We start from the raw sequence: 21,336 nt of genomic DNA on the forward strand, positions 1-21,336 counted from the left end.
ATTGATTAAAATAACTAAGCAAATTTATATTCTGTTATGTGATTTCCACATTGCATCTCTCATTTTAAAAATTAATTACTCAGTCATTTGACAACCGATTTTAAAAAACTTTATATCGCTGCATAGGCCAAAGACCGTTCTTTCAATTTACAAAAAATATACTGGGTGTTTCATTAAAAAAAATAAACGTTTTGTTCAAAAATCCGTCATTTATTTTTTTTAAAAGCTACATAAAAAATTTAATCCATTCAAACAAAACTTTTACTATAAGATTTCAGCGAAAACCGCATATTCCTATCTTGAGCCGTTTAGAAGTTATATGCAGATAAAATGGGGGAAAATATAAGTGCACAACCGGTATTATATACACATAAACTATTGCGAAAGCACGCACAGTCACGGTCAAGTAATGTTTTATGTTTATTTATTGGTCACTGACTTTTTGATAAGGTTCTTCTTCTTATTGTGCCGTCTCTTTTCGGAGGTTGCAACTGTAGCTTTGGAAACTGTTGCACGAAAAATGTCTGCGGATGAGCGGTCAAACCATCTTCTCAGGTCTTTCAGTCACGAGTTCTAGCGTATTCCTACTTATTTTTTGCTTTGTACTTTACCTTCCAATATGATTTGAAGTAGTTCATATCGTACAAGGGATGCTCTCTTTGCCTTGAACGTTCTAACACAGAGATGCCTAGATGTTAACCAAGAGGTACACGCCTGCTTTGTAGACTTTGAAAAGGCCTTTGACAAAGTACGCCACAGTAAACTCAAAGAAATCCTGGAGAGTAAGAACATTGACACCAGAGACATACAAATAATATTAAATCTGTACTGGAATCAGCGAGCTAATATAAAAATAGAAGAACAAACATCGGACGAAATAGAAATACGTAGAGGAGTACGACAGGGTTGTATATTGTCACCGCTCTTATTTAATATCTACAGCGAACAAATATGCCAAGAAGCTCTCTCATATGCAAACGAAGGGATAATAGTCAATGGAGAAGTTATCAATAACATTCGATATGCTGACGATACTGTGATAATGGCAAGAACAGCGGAAGATCTACAACATTTAGTTGAAACTATGAATGAGATATGTAATAACTACGGCATAAGGATGAACGTCAAAAAAACCAAATATATGACCTTCAGTAAGAATCCAATAAATGACACTAGTATCACAATAAACGGTACCCAACTTGAAAAAGTAAACGAATACAAATACTTGGGAACCCTTATCAATGAAACAGGTGACCAAAATTACGAGATAAAAAGACGTATTGAAATTGCCAGGTCTACTTTTATAAAAATGAAAAAAGTATTTTGTAATCGTGATATTAGTATTCATCTACGAACTAGAATGTTAAAATGCTATGTATTCAGTACTTTGCTCTACGGTGTGGAGTCATGGACTCTTAAACAGAGGAATATTAAAAATCTTGAAAGCTTTGAGATGTGGTGCTACCGCCGTATACTACGAATAAGTTGGGTGGATAAAATTACAAATGAAGAAGTAATACGCAGAATAAATAACGAGCCAGAAGTTCTACGGAGTATAAAAAAGAGAAAACTTGAATACTTAGGCCACCTGATGAGAGGACAAAAGTACACATTCCTACAAAATATAATGCAAGGAAAAATCCAAGGACGAAGAAATCCAGGCCGTAGAAGAATGTCCTGGATGAGAAATTTGAGAGAGTGGTTTGGCTGTACCACTAACGAATTGTTCAAAACAGCAGTAAATAAAATTAGAATCGCCCTAATGATATCCAATCTCCGATAGGAGAGGCACTCAAAGAAGAAGAAGATATCGTGCCTCGTGCCCCTCTCAACACATGGCATAAGAACTGTATTTTTCTTTCTTGGATTATTCATAACCCTCAACTGGTAGGGTGATTTAGTTATCTTTCTAAGGTATGCTGGGTTAGTGATAACCCGCGAGTATAAATCCTGCACGATTTTACATATGTATATGCGAAATTACAAAATATATGTTGTTATGTTGCAATTAGTTTATTTTATCAATTAAACGTTTAGGAGAAATATAAAACAAAAAAATAAATATATACAGATTATGTACCTTATTATTATGAATTAAACATAAAAATTGAATTTTTTTGCACGTTGATACAAAAACCTTTTAAATAAAAATAGATATAGATAAAGGCAGTTTTTGTTTATATTTGATTCAGAGTTGGACTACCATCTCCATATAGCTATTTCAGCATCCTCATGAATCCTCAGTGAAGCTATGTAGTCACAACTCTGATAGTGAGTGAGTGAAAAATAGATCTAAAACGCCAATCTGATTAAATACTATTTTTTCAACTTATTCGTCCTGTAAAAAAAAAGAAATAAAAAATTAAGATTTTTTTGTCAAAATGTCAAAAAGCCTAGGGTGTTTTTTACTTTGAAATTATTTGAAAGTTTAAAAAAAAACACAGTTGCCCGCACGCACAATGGCCGTACCGTAGGTCAACTGAGAGTACTGTTGAAATAGGAGAATTCATAGTTGGCCAGTGCCGTGCGTCAATTACAATATTGGTTAAATTGTCAAACTAAATTTTGTTGGGTCAATATTGACCCATCATACCAGTTGAGGGTTAATAATTCCTTTTGTTTGTTCATGCGCCGAAGTACATCATTATTAGAAACTTTTTGTACCAATGGAATTCACAGTATCCGTATAGGACGCCCATGGAAGAGATACAACATCAATTTAGGGGCACAATAAAAGCCACCGTTGAAGAAAAACAGGCAGTACTGGCTATTTAAAAGAAAAAGAAGAAGAAGAATAAATATCTCAGTTCTCCTTATTACCAGACATAAGCAAAACACAAAGATATCTGGAAGCCAACGAAATGAAGATCTTAAGGTTTGCTGGAAAAGTATTACAGGACAGGGTGAGAAGTGAGGAAATCAGACGCATATGTCGGTAGACAATATAAATACCTCTGTAAAGAACAGAAATGTAGAGTGGAATCTTCATAAATAGGATATCTGAATCAAGGATAGTAAGATTAGTCAGGGACAAGTCACCATTAGACAAAAGAAGTATAGGACGCCCAAAAAAAAGATGGAACAACAATTTAGGGGCAGAATAAAAGGCACCGTTGAAGAAAAACAAGCAGGACTGCCTATATAAAAGGAAAAGAGGATGAAGAATAACTATCTCAGTTCTGCTTATTACTATAATTGACACAAAACAGTTTTCCATTTTATGGTACTCTCTTTCATATACAGTAAAAGAGAATATTTTGTAACAAGTCACACCGTAATTCATTTAATTTTCGCATATTTTTCGGTTTATATCTTCCACATGTGCAAGGTATATTAAAATCCATGTATTATCTTTTTTGTATTACTCCGCTTCATTATATTGCTGTAGATGCTAACATTGTTTGGGGCTTTACTTTTTGGAATAATATATGGATTACCGTTCTCGGCAACATCCCCCAATAGACCAGGAAGAGTGAGCTACAATATGGAGCCCCGATATGACAAATATTTTTATTAAGAACATTTTTTTCACTGAGCTAGTATAGTAATAAAAGAAAATACGCGATCAACTTAATAGTAAAACAAAACAGGGAAACAAAAATAAAAATTTTTAGTAAAAACAAAAACAAAAAAGGATGTGTGTGTGTACTATGTACGCACGTAAGAAGTTATACTTCTATTATATGATATCAACGAAATCAATATACTTTAAACAGTTTATTTTTATTTTATTTAAATAATAAACTGATTTTAATACTTACCACTTTCCAAAAATTTTTATTTAAACAATAGATACCAAAAAGAAAAAGAAAGAATAGGAATCGTCCGGATTGGAACCCGGGACCTCTCGATCTGTAGTCGAATGCTCTACCAATGACACATAATCGCTCTGTTTACATGATTTCTCGGACATAGTGACAAATCACGGTGACAAAGAGACTAGGTGAAGTATGAATATAAAAATGTTTTAATAATATTAATACTAAGGAAGGAGAACAGAGCTACAATCAAAGTAGAATATTCTAAAGAGAGGAAAGACAGTATAAAAGGGGATCTTGTAATATAAGATACGTAACACCAGTTTTTCTCCTGAATATGTTATTTGAGAATCTGTCTCTGAGGTCTCTGCTCTACCCGATCTGCAATAAGGACTATTCTTCTTCAGCCTTCAGTAATCCAACTTTGGACATAGGCCTCCCCCAATTCAATCCAGTGTTGTCTATTTTGCGCCATCTGTTTCCAGTTGTGTACTCCAAAACTTCTAAAGGACTACATTATCTGAAAATCTCAAGTTGTTCAGAAACTCTCTATTTAGGTGGAACTAATACTCACAAAAAGATTGTGAACAAGATTCGCGTTACTCAGAAGGCTATGAATGCTTGGTGTCTCTCTAAGAAACAGAATCCTGAGCAAAGAAATGCGTTGTTGAACAAAACGAACAGACGCATCATTCAATGGAATTCCTTGGGGCACGTCGCCAGATTATGAAAGAACCGATTAACAAAATTGTACAAAATGGATGAACAAAATTGTATTGTCGACTGGAGGCCAAGACAAGAAGCATTTCGAAGCATAGTACGCCCACCAACCAGGTGGACTGACAGCCTGAAGCTTGTTAGCAATACCTGGGTGCAATGCGCACAAAAGAGAGACAGATGGAAAGCGATGAGGAAGACCTATGTCCAGCAGTGGACGCGTACATGCTGATGATTATTATTATATGTCCGATACTTTGGCCGTTAATAACAAGTTCAGTATTATTATTTGGTTTTGTCTTAAAGACTTTATCTACCTGCAGTGGTCGGCAAAGTGTGGCTCCGGAGCCGCATGTGGCTCCGGAGCCGCATGTGGCTCTTTGGCTCCTTAGTAGGCCGGGCCGAAAAAGGGCAAAAAAACTTTTTTTGGGAAATTTTGAACGGGCTAGTAAAAAAAAGTTGTGTATGGTAGTCCTCATACTGTGTACCAAACATAGGCCGAATTAAATTACTTTTGACCGGCCCCCCGGGGGCCTAAAAAAATTATTTTTTATTTGCTTTATTTTTGGGGCGGGCTAGTGTCTATGATATTAACATCAATGCTACTATCTTGTTAAAAAATTTTCATCAGGATCTAAAAAGATTTAACCTGCCCCTAGGACTAAAAATATAAGAGAGGGGTAACCAATGCATATTTATTTACTATTTTTGCGCTGTGAACTGTGCAGCTCTTTGCTTGAATCAATATTCGGCACAAAAGGTTTTTATATTGAACTGTTATGCACATATTTAACATTATTTCGTATATTCATTTAACCCAGAACTCACCACGATGAGGTTGCTGCACGGTGAGTTCCACTCGCCCACTCTCCTTTGCTCAACATTTTTACTTACTCATTCCTTGAAGCATAAGTGTCGACATTTACTTTCAAATATTAGCTAATTCTTTCTGGCATCAAGTTTAGCTCCAATATAACCATCTCTAGATTCTTTACCACACACTTTTATTGATGCATCAGTCTTTATCTTCACACACCTCTTCACCGCTTGAGTATGGCAAGGAAAATTGTCAAACTTTGGAACTTGTTTCACCATGTCCCACAATTATCCTTTGTCTGCTAAATGCTGTATTAGAGGAGGATCTGTTACAGTACTATTCATCCAGTCTATGAGATCCATGTAATCTTTTGCATCGAAACTGATTTAGGGATTTTGGATACTATGAAAACACAATTTTTATACCGACCTTCCTTCATTTTAAGATCCTTCGGAGAGCATCACTTCTAATACGTTGACGCTAATCTGTTAACATACAAATTTGAATGATTTCCAGGTGCGCAAATTAAGCATTGTCTTAAATAACTTTATTGATAAATTGATGAGACATTATTCGGAAAATCTCTCGTGGGCTGCATTGATTTCCATAGATGCCTGGCACCATATTTCAATTTTGGCTGTTTTTATCTCAAACCTCATACGTGAATATACTTGTATTATAAACTCAGCTAAAATCTTTAAGATTTTACAAGGATCAGTTGTAGCTACATAAACTCTAGGAATGCGGTTAGTTGTCGTGAACCAACGTGTTTGTGCCATCTTCCCTGGACTTTTCTCTACCTAACTTTGAGAACATATTCCATCTCCAATTATTGCTTAGGATAGTTTGGACAAATACTATTGATCTGAACTTGGATCATTTTCATTTACAAGAGGCAGGACAGCTTCTATGGTGTTAAATTAAATAACAGGCATTTTTTCGTAATTGGGAAGAAGGGATCCAATCGGCTCAGAATATGAATAGACACCTTTTGTGTGGCCATCCAGTTCTTGCAGTAAATATCGCAAGGAAAGTTCATTAGCCTGAAACGGGCATACACTCAACTGTCTTGAAAATCTTGAAAGTCTTGATTCTGCCTTCAATCCCGTATTTACATTTGAACCATCACATACCATAATACCTAATTTGCTTAGAGGTATAATATAACTTTGTAATTAGTCTAATATTCCTTCGACAATATCTATGACACGAGACTGGCTAAGATCCAAGTACCCAAAATATAAACTACCGGGTCCTTCAATTAAAGCTATACGGTCTTTAGTTTTCATAATTCGTCTCGCCTTTCCGAATACCATGGTTTGATCTTTCCTTTCATCAAAGTGCAGCCCTTCAATATTGACTTGTTTAAATTTTTATTCCCATGCTGGAGTTGCCATTTGTTTCCCTTAACCCCTCTCCGAATTTTATTTTTGTCGATGACCAGCACTGTATTATCTTTGAAGATTTAGTTTAGATCTTCTAAAACGGCATTTAAAAGCTTAAGTATTTTTCCTGTCTACTGTATTATCTTTGTTTTGCTTAATAATAGAATATGACAACAGAAGCTTTTTTAGTAGCCCCAAACATTTTTTTAACAATATAAAAGGCCGGGGAGCCCGGTTAATTACTTTCTAAATCGTCCCAAATTTGGTATAGGAATATATAAATACTAGTTCCAACTTTTAGCAACTAGCCTTGTACAAGAATTTAAAAAAAAATTCGACCCAAAAAAATTTTTTAAGGGCCAGGGGGCCCGGTTGAATATTTTTTAAACCGGGCCAAATTTGGTATAGGATTATATAAATACTAGTCCCAACTTTTGGCAACTAGCCGTGTAGAAAAATAAAAAAAAAATTTTCGGCCCGGCCTACTCCTTAGGTGCAGCTCTGGCACAAATATCCACGGAAAGCGCAATATTATTTTCATTTAAAAAAACTTGCTAGGAAAAACATTACCTATATCTTATTCTGCTAAATTAGCTTTTATCAAACCTACAAACTTTAGCATTTGTCAAAAATCCTCTTAATGCTACGATAACCGAGTTTAAATTTTTTCATTTTGAAATGGGCATTTTTAATAGCTTTGAAATACAATTTCTGGATTTAAGAACAAGGAGGTATGGCGCTCTAAATTTGAACATATTTGTGTTGAATTGGAAATATTGGAGAAAAAAAACACAAGTGGTCTGCTTTGAATCACCTGGAGAAGGAAAACATGAATATTTTCAATGCTCACGTTTGCTGTTCTTTCCCTTTTCAGTTCTACCTACATATCAACATTAAGAAAAATGGATTTTATGCCAAAAATTTTGTAAAAAATTCAGTGTTGTAGTAAATAAAACCTCACAAAACGAAAGAAGTTTCTACAATGATTACAAACGAAGATATTGCCAAAAAAACGGAAAAGCACATTTTAATTTTTGGTGGAATACCTTTTTGATGTAGAATATGTGGTTTTTTTATTTTTGTAATATCGCTGGGAGCATTTTTCACTATCTTAACCCAGTAGATCCTTTAGTTTTATTTAGTGTAATAAGAGTTTGCTGAACAAGCAGATTTGGCTCCCAATTTTTTTAAATTGTTATAGTATTCATATTTGACTCTTTGGCTAAAAAGTTTGCCGACCACTGACCTAGAGGACTACACACACATATTATAAGACAGATTACTAGATTCTGCTAAAAGTATTCTAATCCTCCTTCCGGGACTATTTCTGCATTGGCACCACGCCAACATCATAAAAGTTTACCGTAAGTGGTTGTGCATAGAAGAAAAAGGCCATTTCCTCAACTTTAATAGAGTTTTTCACTGTAATCAAATCAGAAAACCGAGAACATCGTATTTATGATACCATCACTTTTCTAAAGAGGTCTCAGAAATTCTTTCACTGTTAGTACAAAAAACTATAATTTAATAAGTAATCTATTTTACAGACCATATTTGTGATAATAATTATATAGGTATATACACGAAGAAATGTTTATTTGATAAATAAATGTTTTTCGCTTAAATTCAATATCACTGTCACCCACCTGCCTCTTAGCAGACCGGACATTTAAATTAAGCGAAAAGCAATGTTTATTTTTCAAATTAATATTTTTTTTCTGTTTTCTGACAGCAGTAGAATGTATTTTGCATTAAATAAATTAAATACATTCTTTTTTGTCTCAATTAATTTAATTCATAAGAAATTTTTTGGCACCCTTTATAAATAATTATGATAATGTGTATATTAGTGAATAGAGAATTTAATAACCTTTCGAATGAGCTATCACATGACCTCTATTCTCATTTAAAAAAAATCATCAATGGGTCATCAATGCCAGATGGATGACGTCACTAGTATGATATAGTATGCCATAAAATTATAATTTAAAAATAAAAATCGACCCGGGATTTATCTCCAGGGTCGTTCATTTTCGAGAAAATGAATTTATTCCAACTTAACCTTCCGTGACTAACATTGAGTCTGTGAGACCGACCAGTTAGAGTTTTTACGATTATATCCAAATCGTTCGTTATTAATCTTCACCACCATCAGTAGCTGCCTGATTTAGATGCCTGTTTTTAGTGTTGAAGTTTGAGTCTTCAGTGTCACCTAATTATGCAATTATCGGCAAATCTTGTCTCAGAGACCCATGTTGGACCCATGTTGGACCTATGATCTACTTGATAAAAAAATATTTAGATTAACGAAAGACCGGTCAAACAAGTGCTGATAATAAGTAACCTAATAGTAACCCAATTGCCAGGAGCAAAGTGTGAACCTAGGTACAAGAAAATAGCAATGGAAATATTGAGGTTGTTTTTTGACAAATCAGATGTTATGTGATTGTTTTATTTTCTGTGGTACTTTGCTAATGTTAAAGAGTTTTAATAATTTAAAAATAGATATCATTTATGTTTAATTTTACTCATTCAGCGGGTAAACACAATCCTACGCTTGAAAGTGTGTCAATGTTAACATTTTTTTATGTCAGACTCTGAAACCCGATGTTAGCTTTAATGTTCAGAAAACCTGTGTTAGTTCCGGAATGTTAAACGTCGTCACTGTGTAATAACTGTTTATAGCGTCCTGCGCATTCAGGTTACTATTTTCCAGCTGCTTCTATCTGTCCAATCTGCTGGTCATAGACCTCTCTCAGACACTGACTTCTGGATTTAACTTATCCAGGTGGTTTTTGGTCTTCCCCTTTTCCCTCTTTTCGGGGTTGCCATTCCAGTACCCGCTTTGGGAGTCGATGTTCCTCGATTCTTTATACATGGCCATACCAACAAAGTTTTTTTTCTTGGATTCCTTCTATTATGTTTTCCTAGTCATAGTATCTCGAACTTGTTCAATCGATATGTGTGAGACTCTGGAGACGCAGGCCGATCTTCTCCAGAAGTCTATTTCTAGTGCGAGAAACTTCTGTTCTGTTCGCTTATTCAGTTGCCAAGTTTCACATCCATACAGTACCACGTTTTTAAAGATATTAAAATATTATAAAGTATTATATAGCTCTGTTTTCTTTTCTGTCGATTTGGTTTTTGACTATAGTAGTGAGTTCAAAGCTCCTATTACTTTCGTTCCTTTCAAAATTCTTTCCTCTATTTCGAATTCTGTCCTTCCACTTTGTTGGATTCTCGTTCTAAAGTATAAAGCTTCGTTCAATATAATAATGACTTGATTAAAATTAATAAAAAATTTCAGTAACAGAAAACCAATAAAAAGAAATGTAACATTTTATTCATACATACCTTTTTTTCAGGAAAATCCTATACCATGATCGGCAGTCCTGAAAGCTCGAACACTATTGGAATCATCCCGTGTGCAATATCGTGGTTGTTTAAAGGTATAAACGAACAAAGGCAGAAGACCGGTGCCAGATTTTCAGTACGGGTGTCGGCTGTGGAAATCTGTGGACCGACCAATCAACTTAAGGATCTATTAGCTGGATTTGCTAGTGGTAAGTACCAACTATATAATATATACAATGCATATTTTAATATACATACTTCCTTACTGCACGGATTCTCGGGGATTCTAGGATACTCAGTCATTTGAGATTCGCAGATGATATCGTTCTAATAGCCAATTGTATTAATACTAAGAGAAATGGTGGGGAAAACAACAAGAATCAGGGTGAGAAAAAACATTAGAGAGCAATGCAAAATTGTAAGATGGGAAAGGCAGCGCAATAGGATGTGGAACAACTGTGTATGACGATTGGATGAAAATAGGCTCCCAAAAATTGCGCTAGAAAACAATCCGCCCGGTTCAAAACCCCCGGAAAACCACTTAAAAGATGGTGGGATAGTTTGTTAGCAATCTACCTCCCAGAAACTTATGGTAGGGGAGCAAAGTATGCTATATGTGCAGTCACTCGAAAGCTTTCGGGACCTATTGGGTTGTGAAGAGTAGGTCCTAAAACCAAAAAAAGTTAAGTAAAGTTTTCCATTTTAGTGGGGACTTGTCCATTTTGTCCAGAAAAACTATATGATACAATAAAAAAATACTGTAAATTTAGTTAATATCGGTTCAATAGATTTTTCAAAATAAATTTTGCAATCCAACTTTCTCAAAAAAAATTCATTTATTGAAAATGTTACAGGACTGAAAATAAAGCAGATAGTAAGTTGAATTTTTTTTTGCTTATAGAAGTGTACTGTACCTTTCATTTTCAATTTGCGAAACTAAAATCGATTAACTACCACGGCGTCAGGAATTTTTTTTAAATAAACATTAGTTATTGGTGCTACGCGCAGGACAGCGGATAGTTTGCTCTGATTGGGCATTCCAATGACCTTTGATAATGATTGATACATTTTAATTTTTATTACATTTCGATATAAATAAATAAATTTGTTTATTGCAATATAAAACTCTATCGAAGTACTCTATCCTTTGAAATAACATAAAATATTAAAATACAACAAAATATAGAGTAAGAAAATAATATATTAGATAAAGATTGGAAGAAATTTTGGTGGAAATCAACTTGTGTGAATCGAACACCGCTGTCCTGCGCGTAGCACCAAAAATTAATGTGTATTTAAAAAATTTCCTGACGCCGTCGTAATTAATCGATTTTAATTTTGCAAAATACCAATGAAAAGTATAGTACACTTCTATAAGGAAAAAAAATTCAACTTGCTGTCTGCTTTATTTTCAGTCCTGCAACATTTAAAAAAAAAATGAATTTTTTTTGCGAAAGCTAGATTTCAAAATTTATTTTGCAAAATCTATTAAACCGATATTAATGAAATTTACAGTGTTGTTTTACTATATCACAAAGTTTTTCTGGGTTAAATATGAAGGTCCTAAGTGTAGCATAAATGATTGAAAAACGTAAAATGCGAATACTTGTTTTTGTATGTTTTTTTTTTTCGCAATTATTGCTATTTTGCAACAAGGGTGACGATTTTTTAAATTTATAACCATTTTTATATTGTAGGAAATTTAATTACGCAACTTTTATGTTAATACAACTTTTCTCAGAAATGAATAGTTTTAAAGTTATAATCAAAAAACCAATAAAAATATCGAATTTTTCCTTCATATTTTGACATTTTGATTATTTAAACAATGTTCCGGACCATTTTCAGTGGAAGGATAACTCAAATATTATTATTTGAGTTATTTTCAAGCAATTTCTGCAAAAAAATTTGAGTCACCTCTCAACGTCCATCTCAAAACAGATGCGCCCTGGACTAAAGACACACTTTTGAAACAGTTTTCTTTCCCCATTCATTTATTTAAAAGTAAACAAATTATTGAATATAAACAATACACCCATCATCGCGTTCCAATATCTCTTTGAAATCCCTTTGACTTTATTTACAACCCTTTTAATTTGTTCGTTTAATATTTACATCCTCGTTTCTCGTTCTCCCTCTTTAATCAAAACAAAATGCAATCCGAATGCCTCTAACCGCCGAACAAAAGAAATATCAAATGACTTTTGACCGTGCCGCAGGGAAACATGAAAATTCTTTTGCAGTATATTAATTACTTTGCGGAAAATGAATGTGTTTGTCAACGGGTATCATGTTGAATGTTCTGGCTGGTGAATAAAGTTCAGCTCGCAAAGAATAAGTTGCTATCTCACACGCGAACCGAATGAATGGCTATTTATGAGCTCCACACTCGGTTTTAACATAGTGGCCAGTTTATTTGATAACTGGATAATAATAAAAGATACTAAACTTGTAATTACCTATTCTTTACAATTCATTTGATAGCTCGTTATAAGCGTTGTCAGTTACAGTTTCTAATTCGCCGTACATGCAGAAATTACCTTTTACATCAACAATTCTTTTTTGCTTTTTTTGGCGTATTCGTGATAATCTTCTGATTTGGAACCTTATCTAAAAATTTTAAGTCTATTTATTATGAAACCGATTTGTCTACTATCATCTACAATAAACAACCTATATTATATTCTCGTTAAAGATTTATTCGTTTTTTAACGGTCCAGGACCTCGATTTTTGAACCTTCGCTTCGTTATCAAACGTATTCGCTTCGTATACTAAACAGATACGAAACGAATACGTTCGATAATGAAGCGAAGGGTCAAAAATCGAGGCCCTGTTCTAGGATCATTCTGATCGTACCTATTAGGGTCATTTTTCCAGGAATCAAAAAGAATTATTCATCATAAATTACATTGACTTTTATGAAAAGCACAACAATGATAATGCTAACGTTGGTGCGACTGCGACCCCTGAAGTTGAAACCTTACCGAAAGAGCAGGAATGAAAGTCATGACTTCTGAACATTTTTCGGCCCTCGATAGAACCCAGGTGTTGTCCAGGAAATTCACTGAGTGAGGTGGTCATTATTAGTGAGGTTGTATACAGTCTTGTTCAAGATATAAGCTCGATAGTCATCCATCGCAGCTCGATTCAGCGCAAGAGAGAGATTAATAGAGCTAAGATTGCAACAAAATTATAAAAAGACTTTTTAATTTCTGTCCCTGTTATTGTTCGCTTGGGAGGTAAGGGAATAAAGGACTTAACTTCCAAGGAACATGTGGATTGCTTTCCTTTTCTGGTGTCAACTATCAATGGCGGATATAAACAGCTGCTAGGAGTTCCAAAAGTACACAGCGGAACAGGAATTGCCCATGCAAATGCTAATTTGGAATGTTTGCGGAAATGGGGTGTTGTTCATTAAGTCGCTGCTCTATGTTTCAATACTACTGCATGAAACATAGGGCCAAAGACTGGGACATGTACCATTCTTGAACCTAAGTTGGGAAAGGGCTTGCTTTGTTTAGCCTGTCATCACCACATTTTGGTACTCATAGTTATATCTGTGTTTATTGTGATTATACAATGTATAATCCAATCCTGAATTCAAGTTTACTTTATGTAATGTACCTACATAATATGTTATTGGACTATATATTGGCAAAAAAATTTAATTCATATACCCATGTTAGAAATTTTATTTAGAAAATTAGTTCATATTAAATGGTAAATACTTTTGTTTAGTAACAAAAAATAAAAAACAGATGGTCATAAACAAAAAACAAGAAATAAATGTAATTATAATGTTAAAAAGAAACTTATCACACCTGTCGGGATTCTGGCCCGTCGGAATTGGATTATACATTGTATAATGCAATCCTGAATTCAAGTTTACTTTCATATAATAGATATTATCATGTCACTTACAACCTTTCATTTCAGTAAGTATAGCTTTTATATTATAAAATGAAGTGTTTAATAATATTTTCTTTTAAAATACATAATAATTAGTATAATACCCGTACTTATTAGTAAGTAATTAATTTTTTAATTTCAATACTCTATAATATGATTTGGGATTTGGGATTTGGGATTTTGGAAAAGGAAACAATAAATATTCAAAATGTAGTGGTCGGAATTTTTACTTATGCGAGAATTGTTGCATGTCGGGGTTTTGGCCTGTCAGGATTCTGGCGTGTCGGGATTCTGGCGTGTCGGTGTTTTGGCCGTCGGGATTTTGGTCGCCACCGCACCGGCTGTATTGTATCCATATCTATAATCAAAAACCTAAAATTAAAACATTTCCATTAAAGGTATAGGCGCAAAAATTTGGCTACAATGCTTTTTAAATGCATCCAATTTTTTCGAATACTGAGAAAACTAATAAATTTTTTGAAAATATTTAAACGCAGGATGAAAGATTTAATTATTACCTTGGGCCCAAAGTCCCTGAAAATTTCTATAATGTAGGTATATTTTAATAAGCTACAGGGGTGGAAAAAAAAAGAGAAAATTTAGTGTGTTTTTAATTTCAAATATCTCATTCAAAAGACACTTTTTGTTTATTATAAGGGACTTTCGGCCCTCGGTAATAATATAATGTTTCATTCTGCGTTTAAATTTTTCTAAAATATTTATTAGTTTTCTCAGGATTCGAAAACAAAATGAATGCATTTAAAGAGCATTGAATATGCCATTAAATATGTAAGATAACTATTAAACAAATACATGAAGTCCTGTCATCCTTTGAATATTATCATAATTAGACTAATTTTTTGACAATATTTGTATTAATTGAAATACAGTTTCGGTTGTTTTGCCTTTAGCAATATTATTTTCAATTAGTTTTATGCACTATTCCAAACCACAATTATTATTATAATACTGGTACCTGATAATTGAAATGAAATAATCAGACAAATCATGGGAATAAAACATGACATCACAGATAAACTACGAAGTGAACAATTAATATGGTACGGACATGTACAAAGAATGCCTAATAATAGAATCCCAAAGAAAACGTTACAGTGGAACCCAAAAGGAAAAAGAAGACGAGGAAGACCACGGAAGAGCTGGCGACAAGGAGATGAGAGGAGGAGGCCTGGAGGATGACATGTGGACAAATAGGAAAGAATGGAGTTTATGAAGCCCAAGACGTCAGCGTACGTTTTAACGCGATATGTATATGTATACCTGATAATTGTCTGACATTATCAGTGTTCATTTCAACATTCACTTTTCAAGCAAGCTTATGTCACCAAACTATGATAAATGAACCGGAAAATAAAAATACAAGTCACTTATACGATTACTTGAACTTTCCATTGTAGTATATCCATACATATAGACTTATTTCATTTACTTCGAAAAACAATCCATTTTTCCGTCCTTTCAAATAAGACCTGTGATATTTTAACGGTCTTCTTATTCGCATTGTGCATTAAGTTCAATTTGATCGCTTCTATACATTTTCCCGGCTACCGCGACCATGATGGATTGTGTTTCACGTGTGCCTTGATACCTCATCCATCATTTTACCTTTGTTTATATTTAATCTCTCCTCGAGATATACCTTGTACATACAAATGACATACAGCATGTTGCTTTTTTTTGTTTGAGAGTGGCAAATATTTTATGAAGAGACGTTAATCGTGGCACATTTTGAAAACTTTGTGGAACTATAACAAATTGAAAGTTACAAGAGCTTGTCCAGTCATATTATTTTGACTTTTTTTAAAAGTTACCATAATAATAAGTGTCCCCCCATATTAACTTATTTATTTTCAGCACATAAACAAAACGCTCGGACAGGTCGATTTTTAAAATACAGGTGACAGTCATAACTTTGATTTTATTGAATGGGAAAATACATCATGTGATACCTCATTTAAAAGCTTCCGAAATACTGATTACAAAAATGTAATATACTTGCGACAAAATTTCTGTCCAATGTTTTTTAAATGAATTCAATTTTTTTAATGCTGAGAAAACTAACAAGAATTTTTGAAAAATTTAAACGCAGAATAAAATATTACATTAATACCGAGGGCCGAAAGTCCCTAAAAACTTCTATAATATCTATTGAAGTTATACTTCTTTAGGCGCGATTGAGGATGAAATTCTATTAATCTGCGCGCATGCGCACACAGGCAGTATGGAGTTCGTTACTAAATGTTTTAATTTATGTAAGTATCAGTCCAGAAAAAGTGTGGAAATGATATATTAGTGTTTTTAAATATATTTTTCTATAAACGTGTTAAAAATGCCACTTTAAAACACCAGTGCTTTAAATTTTTTAAAACACTGTATTTAAAAGTGAATTGTCAAATTGTGAAACCTCAAAATATTTATATTTCATTTATTAACATTAATATTATTAATACAACTTGCGCAATTTTAAAAACGTGGTTTAAAAGGTTTTTTTAAATTTAATTTAAACTGTATTATTGCATTTTTAACACGTTTGTAGAAAAAAACTATTAAACATTGTTAGAATATACAAAAATAAAAATAGATGCTATTCTATAGTTGTTATGATTTATGTATTGACAGTTTTGATGTAATGTCAAGAAAAATATAAAAATGGAATGTCAGTCAAGTTCAAGTAAAAGTTTTTGTAGGTATTGTCCTGTAGTTGAGAATGAATAAATTATAATTATTGATATATAAGACGTTTGTAGATCAAATATTGTATGATATAGGTGTTAAAAAGTACATTTTTAAGGCACTTATTGGAATTGCAGAATGAGCGAAGCGAATCTTTCACATACTTACGTGCCTTAAAATTGTGCTTTTAACATTTATATCATAAATAACTATTATTATAATTTTTGTGTGTTTGGACTTGTTTACCTCGGGAATAACATAATAAGTAATATTTAAAGTATTTTATAATCCGCTCCGTATGTTTGTCACTATGTCTGAGAAATCTTGTAGCCCGTATAGACAAAAGGGTATAGCTCAGTGGTAGAGCGTTGGGCTGAAGATCAAGAGGTCCCCGGTTCAAATCCTGGTGTTTTCTAATCTTTTTTTAATTTTTGGTGTTGTTTTAATAAAAAATTTTGGAAAGTATTAAGTAAAAATTAATTTAATCTTTAAATAAAATACAAATACACTGTCCGAATGTATATTTATTTCATTGAAATCATATTTAGAAGTATAACTTCTTACGTGCGTACAAAGTACACACACATTCTTTTTTTTTTTTTGATAAGTTGCAGGGGTGAAAACGAAGAGAAAATTTAGTATGATTTTTAATTTCAAATATATCATTCAAAAGAAACTTTTTGTGTACTTATTCTAAGAGACTTTCAGCCCTCGGTAATAATGTAATCGGTCATTCTGCATTTAAATTTTTCAAAAATACTCATTTCTTCTCTCAGGATTCGAAAAAAATGAATGCCTTTAAAAAGCATATAACCGAAATTTTACCCAAGTATTTAACATTTTTTTAATCAGTATTTCAAAAGATTTTAATTGAGGTGTCACATAATGTACCTTCCCATTAAAAAAAACCTTTTAGTTATGACTGTCACCTGAAGTGGGAGCATGTAATGATCGAAACATTAATCATCATCATTCTCTTTGCCTTATCCCTATGCGGGTTCGGCTTCCCTAATTGCCTTTTTCCACACAATTCTATCCTGGGTCATATCAATATTAATCCCCTTTAGCAACATGTCCTGCCTAATCGTCTCCCCCCAGGTCTTCTTTGGTCTTCCTCTCCTACTCCTTCCAGGAATCTGCACTTCAGCTATTCTTCTTATTGGGTGATTAACGTCTCGACGTTGAATATGACCAAACCATCTTAACCTTAGCTCTCTCATTTTGGCATCAACTGGTGCCACAACTAGACTTCCCTTAATATACCCATTTCTAATTTTATCCTTTGTCACTTCACTCATTTATCTAAGCATTATCATTTCCGCCACACGCATTCGTTGTTCCTCTTTTTTTTTTTCACTGCCCAACATTCAGTTCCGTACATCATAGCCGGTCTTATGGCTGTTTTAAAGAATTTTTACTTCGGCTTCATTGGAATTTTTCTGTCACAAAACACACCACTCGCTTCTTTCCACTTCATCCGTCCAGCTGTAATTCTACTGCATGCATCTCCATCTATTTCTCCATTACTCTGTAATACCGATCCTAGCTACTTAAAACTATTGCTTTTTACAATCATTTCACCATCCAAAGATACCATTTTATTTGTAGTAACTCCATCTTTAAATGAACATTCCAAATACTCTGTTTTTGTCCTGCTAAGTTTTAAACCTTTTTCCTCCAGAGCTTGTTTCAACTGTTCCAGTTTTTGTTCTAAGTCTCTTTCACTATTTCCTATTAACACTACATCATCAGCATACATTAGGCACCATGGAATGCTACCCTGTAGTTTCGCTGTTATCTGTTCCAAAACTAATGAGAATAAATACGGACTATGCACCGAGCCTTGGTACAATCCTACTTTCACCTGAAATTTATCAGTCTCTTCCACACCTGTGCTAACACTAGTCGTTACTCCCTACTCCCTCGTACATATCTCTCACAGTCTTTACATATTCGCCAGGTAGGTACTCCTTTCTTATTGAGTCACAGTCTTATTGAGTTTATTATAAAAATTTAAAAAAAGAAAGAAAATGTTTGTATTATATTTCGCCAAAATAACCCGTACTATAACCTCATTGTTTAACAGCAAACACGAGCAAACCTGTTAATACAAGCAGCAAATATGTACCCACAAATATCCCGAATAGTCAGTCAGGTTCATGTTTAAATTTGAAATTACACGCAAGTAGCAGGCAGCAGATGCAAGACCGGGGCGGGGGTCCTGATGTTATTAGTGACAACAATGTCTCAAGGAAGTTTCGGCGATGAAACAAGGTGTCTTTCATATTGCCAACAGGCTGTCATCGCACGCCAGATGTGTTTTATTGTTATCGAAAACTTCCAAAGCGTCCTCTTGTGAGACTTTTAAGACCTTTTTGCGAGAGTACTGAATAAAAGGGATTGTCGTAAAGAGCTTTAAATGTTCTTTATTTAAGAGGCTCTTTTTGAATAGTTACTGCTGATAATCGGATTGTTCGAGGAAATTTCAGGAGAATATTACTTTTTTATGCTCGAAGCAGACTTACGCTAGACAAAAAAACCGTTGATTTTTTAAAAATAAGGAAAATTTAAGCGCTTTCGTTTATATTATACGTTAACAAAGGAATTCGTAAAACAAAATTAATTAAAGAATAAATTTTTATTAGAAAATATTTTTTACTTTTAAGATGAAGATCAAAACGTGTATAAGAGTGTCTAGAAATCTTATCAAAAGTCAACTGAAAATCTTATACATATATAAAAATCAATTGCTGTTCGTTATATAGTCTCGCTAAAATTCGAGAATGGCTGGACCGATTTGGCTAATTTTGATGTTGAATTATTTGTGGAAGTTCAGGGAAGGTTTATACGGTTTTATGTTGTCATTTTAATAGCCACCAAAATTTGTACATCTATATAAAATGCTCTTTTTACAGTGTTTTTGCCATAGTCCTCCGAAACCGAAACGACTTGACCGATTTTTATGAAATTTGGCAGGTATATTTAACCGGTCTGGGAATAGGTTGTCATCTATATTTCATACCCGTACGTCATATGGGGTTACCCATGACGCCATAACTCTCACAATGATGACGTGAAAAATATGAAATTAAGTAGGTAGACTCCTTGCTGAATTCCGAGCTGAACCGTACTAAATCTTTTTCTCTGGAGCAATCAGTGTCCGAAATACAATATCTTAAGCCATAGAAATATTCTGAGGACAGAAGAAGAACGAGCAACAAATTTCATCAAAGAAAAGTGCAACTGTTTAACTTTTGGACTTAAATTGGGCAAAATATGAATTTTTTACTTTTTCGAAATTTTCAAAAAATATCTCTAAACGGAACTTTTCTGACGAACGGCAAGCAGGAGAAAAGTTTTGAGCAGACGAAAAGAACAAGCAGCAAATTATAAAATTTTATTTACTTTTAATTAATTTTGTTTAATTTTATTTTAATTCTATTTAATTTAAGCACTTTATTTATTTTAGTTTATTTTATTTATTTCATTTTTTAATTCCATTTATTTTTTTATATTATGTCATTTTATTAAATTTTATTTATTTTTATTAGATTCTATTTACTTTTGCATAATTTTATTTATTTTCTTAATTTATTTATTATGCTTATTTATTTTTTTTAGCTTTTTTTAATTATATTTCAATTAATATGATTTTATTTATTTGTATTTAATTTTATTTATATGTATCTAAATTTTTAAAATTTATTCAGTTTTATTTATATTTCTTTACTTTAATTTAATTTGATTTAATTTTAATTTACTTCATTTACTTTTTTATTTAATTTTGTTTAGTTTTATTTAATTCTATGAAATTTTATTTCATTTTATTTAATGATATTTAATTTTCATTTTATTTTATTTTGATTGATCAATACCTATATAGTTGGACAACCCCGAACCCAATCATAAATACAGGGTTGTTTTGAATGTAGGTAAAATAAAGCTGTGATATTCATTATAAGATAAAAACATTTAAGATTGTAACTGTTGCACTACAAACTTTATTTCGTTTACTTCAAACATAATGTGTAATTAATTAAAAATAATAATAAAACCTCAGTCTCATCGAGCATTTTTGTTTATTAATTACGAATTCCTTTTGTTTATTTTAAGTGTATTTTATACAAAAGTTTGTTTTTATCTATTAAGGCAGTACGAAGTCTACCAGGTCAGCTAGTTAGATATATATTTTAGATATTTACCCATCAGGAACCAGTAGGCAACTCTCTTGTTTTCCTACTTTGTTGTTAGTGCGGTTCTTCCCTTCTTTGATAGATTCTTAGTAATCAGAGCTACGATTAATTATGTCAAATGCACTTATAAAATCATAAATATTTATCTACGTTATTTCTTTATTATGTTCTTGCTGCTTGAATTACTATACATATTTGAAAGAATTATTATTATATTCGAAAGAATTGTTCGTTTAGTAAAGATACAAGCTAGCAATTTCTATATTCATATAATAGTATGAAACAATTATTGATCCAAAAGATGGCATAACCCAGACATCCAAAGTGAAAGTTATCCTCCAAGCCTACAACACCAAATTGTTCTACATGGTCAACATAATGTTCAGAAAAAAGGCACACATTTTGAGGGTCGGGTTTGGGGGGGAGAGGGGGAGAAATCGGTAAATTCGTAGTTTTTTACGTTTTTCGTCAATATTTCTAAAACTATGCGGTTTAGCATCTTCTTCTT

General features: G+C 32.9%; 1 protein-coding gene across 1 annotated transcript in view; it reads left to right on the plus strand.

Annotated features, from left to right (window-relative positions):
• LOC126878618 (kinesin-like protein CG14535) overlaps positions 1 to 21,336 on the plus strand; it is a 122,769-nt gene that overhangs the window by 67,734 nt on the left and 33,699 nt on the right. The window contains exon 3 of the mRNA XM_050641448.1: positions 10,043 to 10,240. Within this exon, the coding sequence (XP_050497405.1) occupies positions 10,043 to 10,240 (198 nt within the window). The remainder of the gene's footprint in view (positions 1 to 10,042; positions 10,241 to 21,336) is intronic.

Source organism: Diabrotica virgifera, chromosome 1 (genome assembly GCF_917563875.1).
Source record: "Diabrotica virgifera virgifera chromosome 1, PGI_DIABVI_V3a".
NCBI classification, from domain to species: Eukaryota; Metazoa; Arthropoda; class Insecta; order Coleoptera; family Chrysomelidae; genus Diabrotica; species Diabrotica virgifera.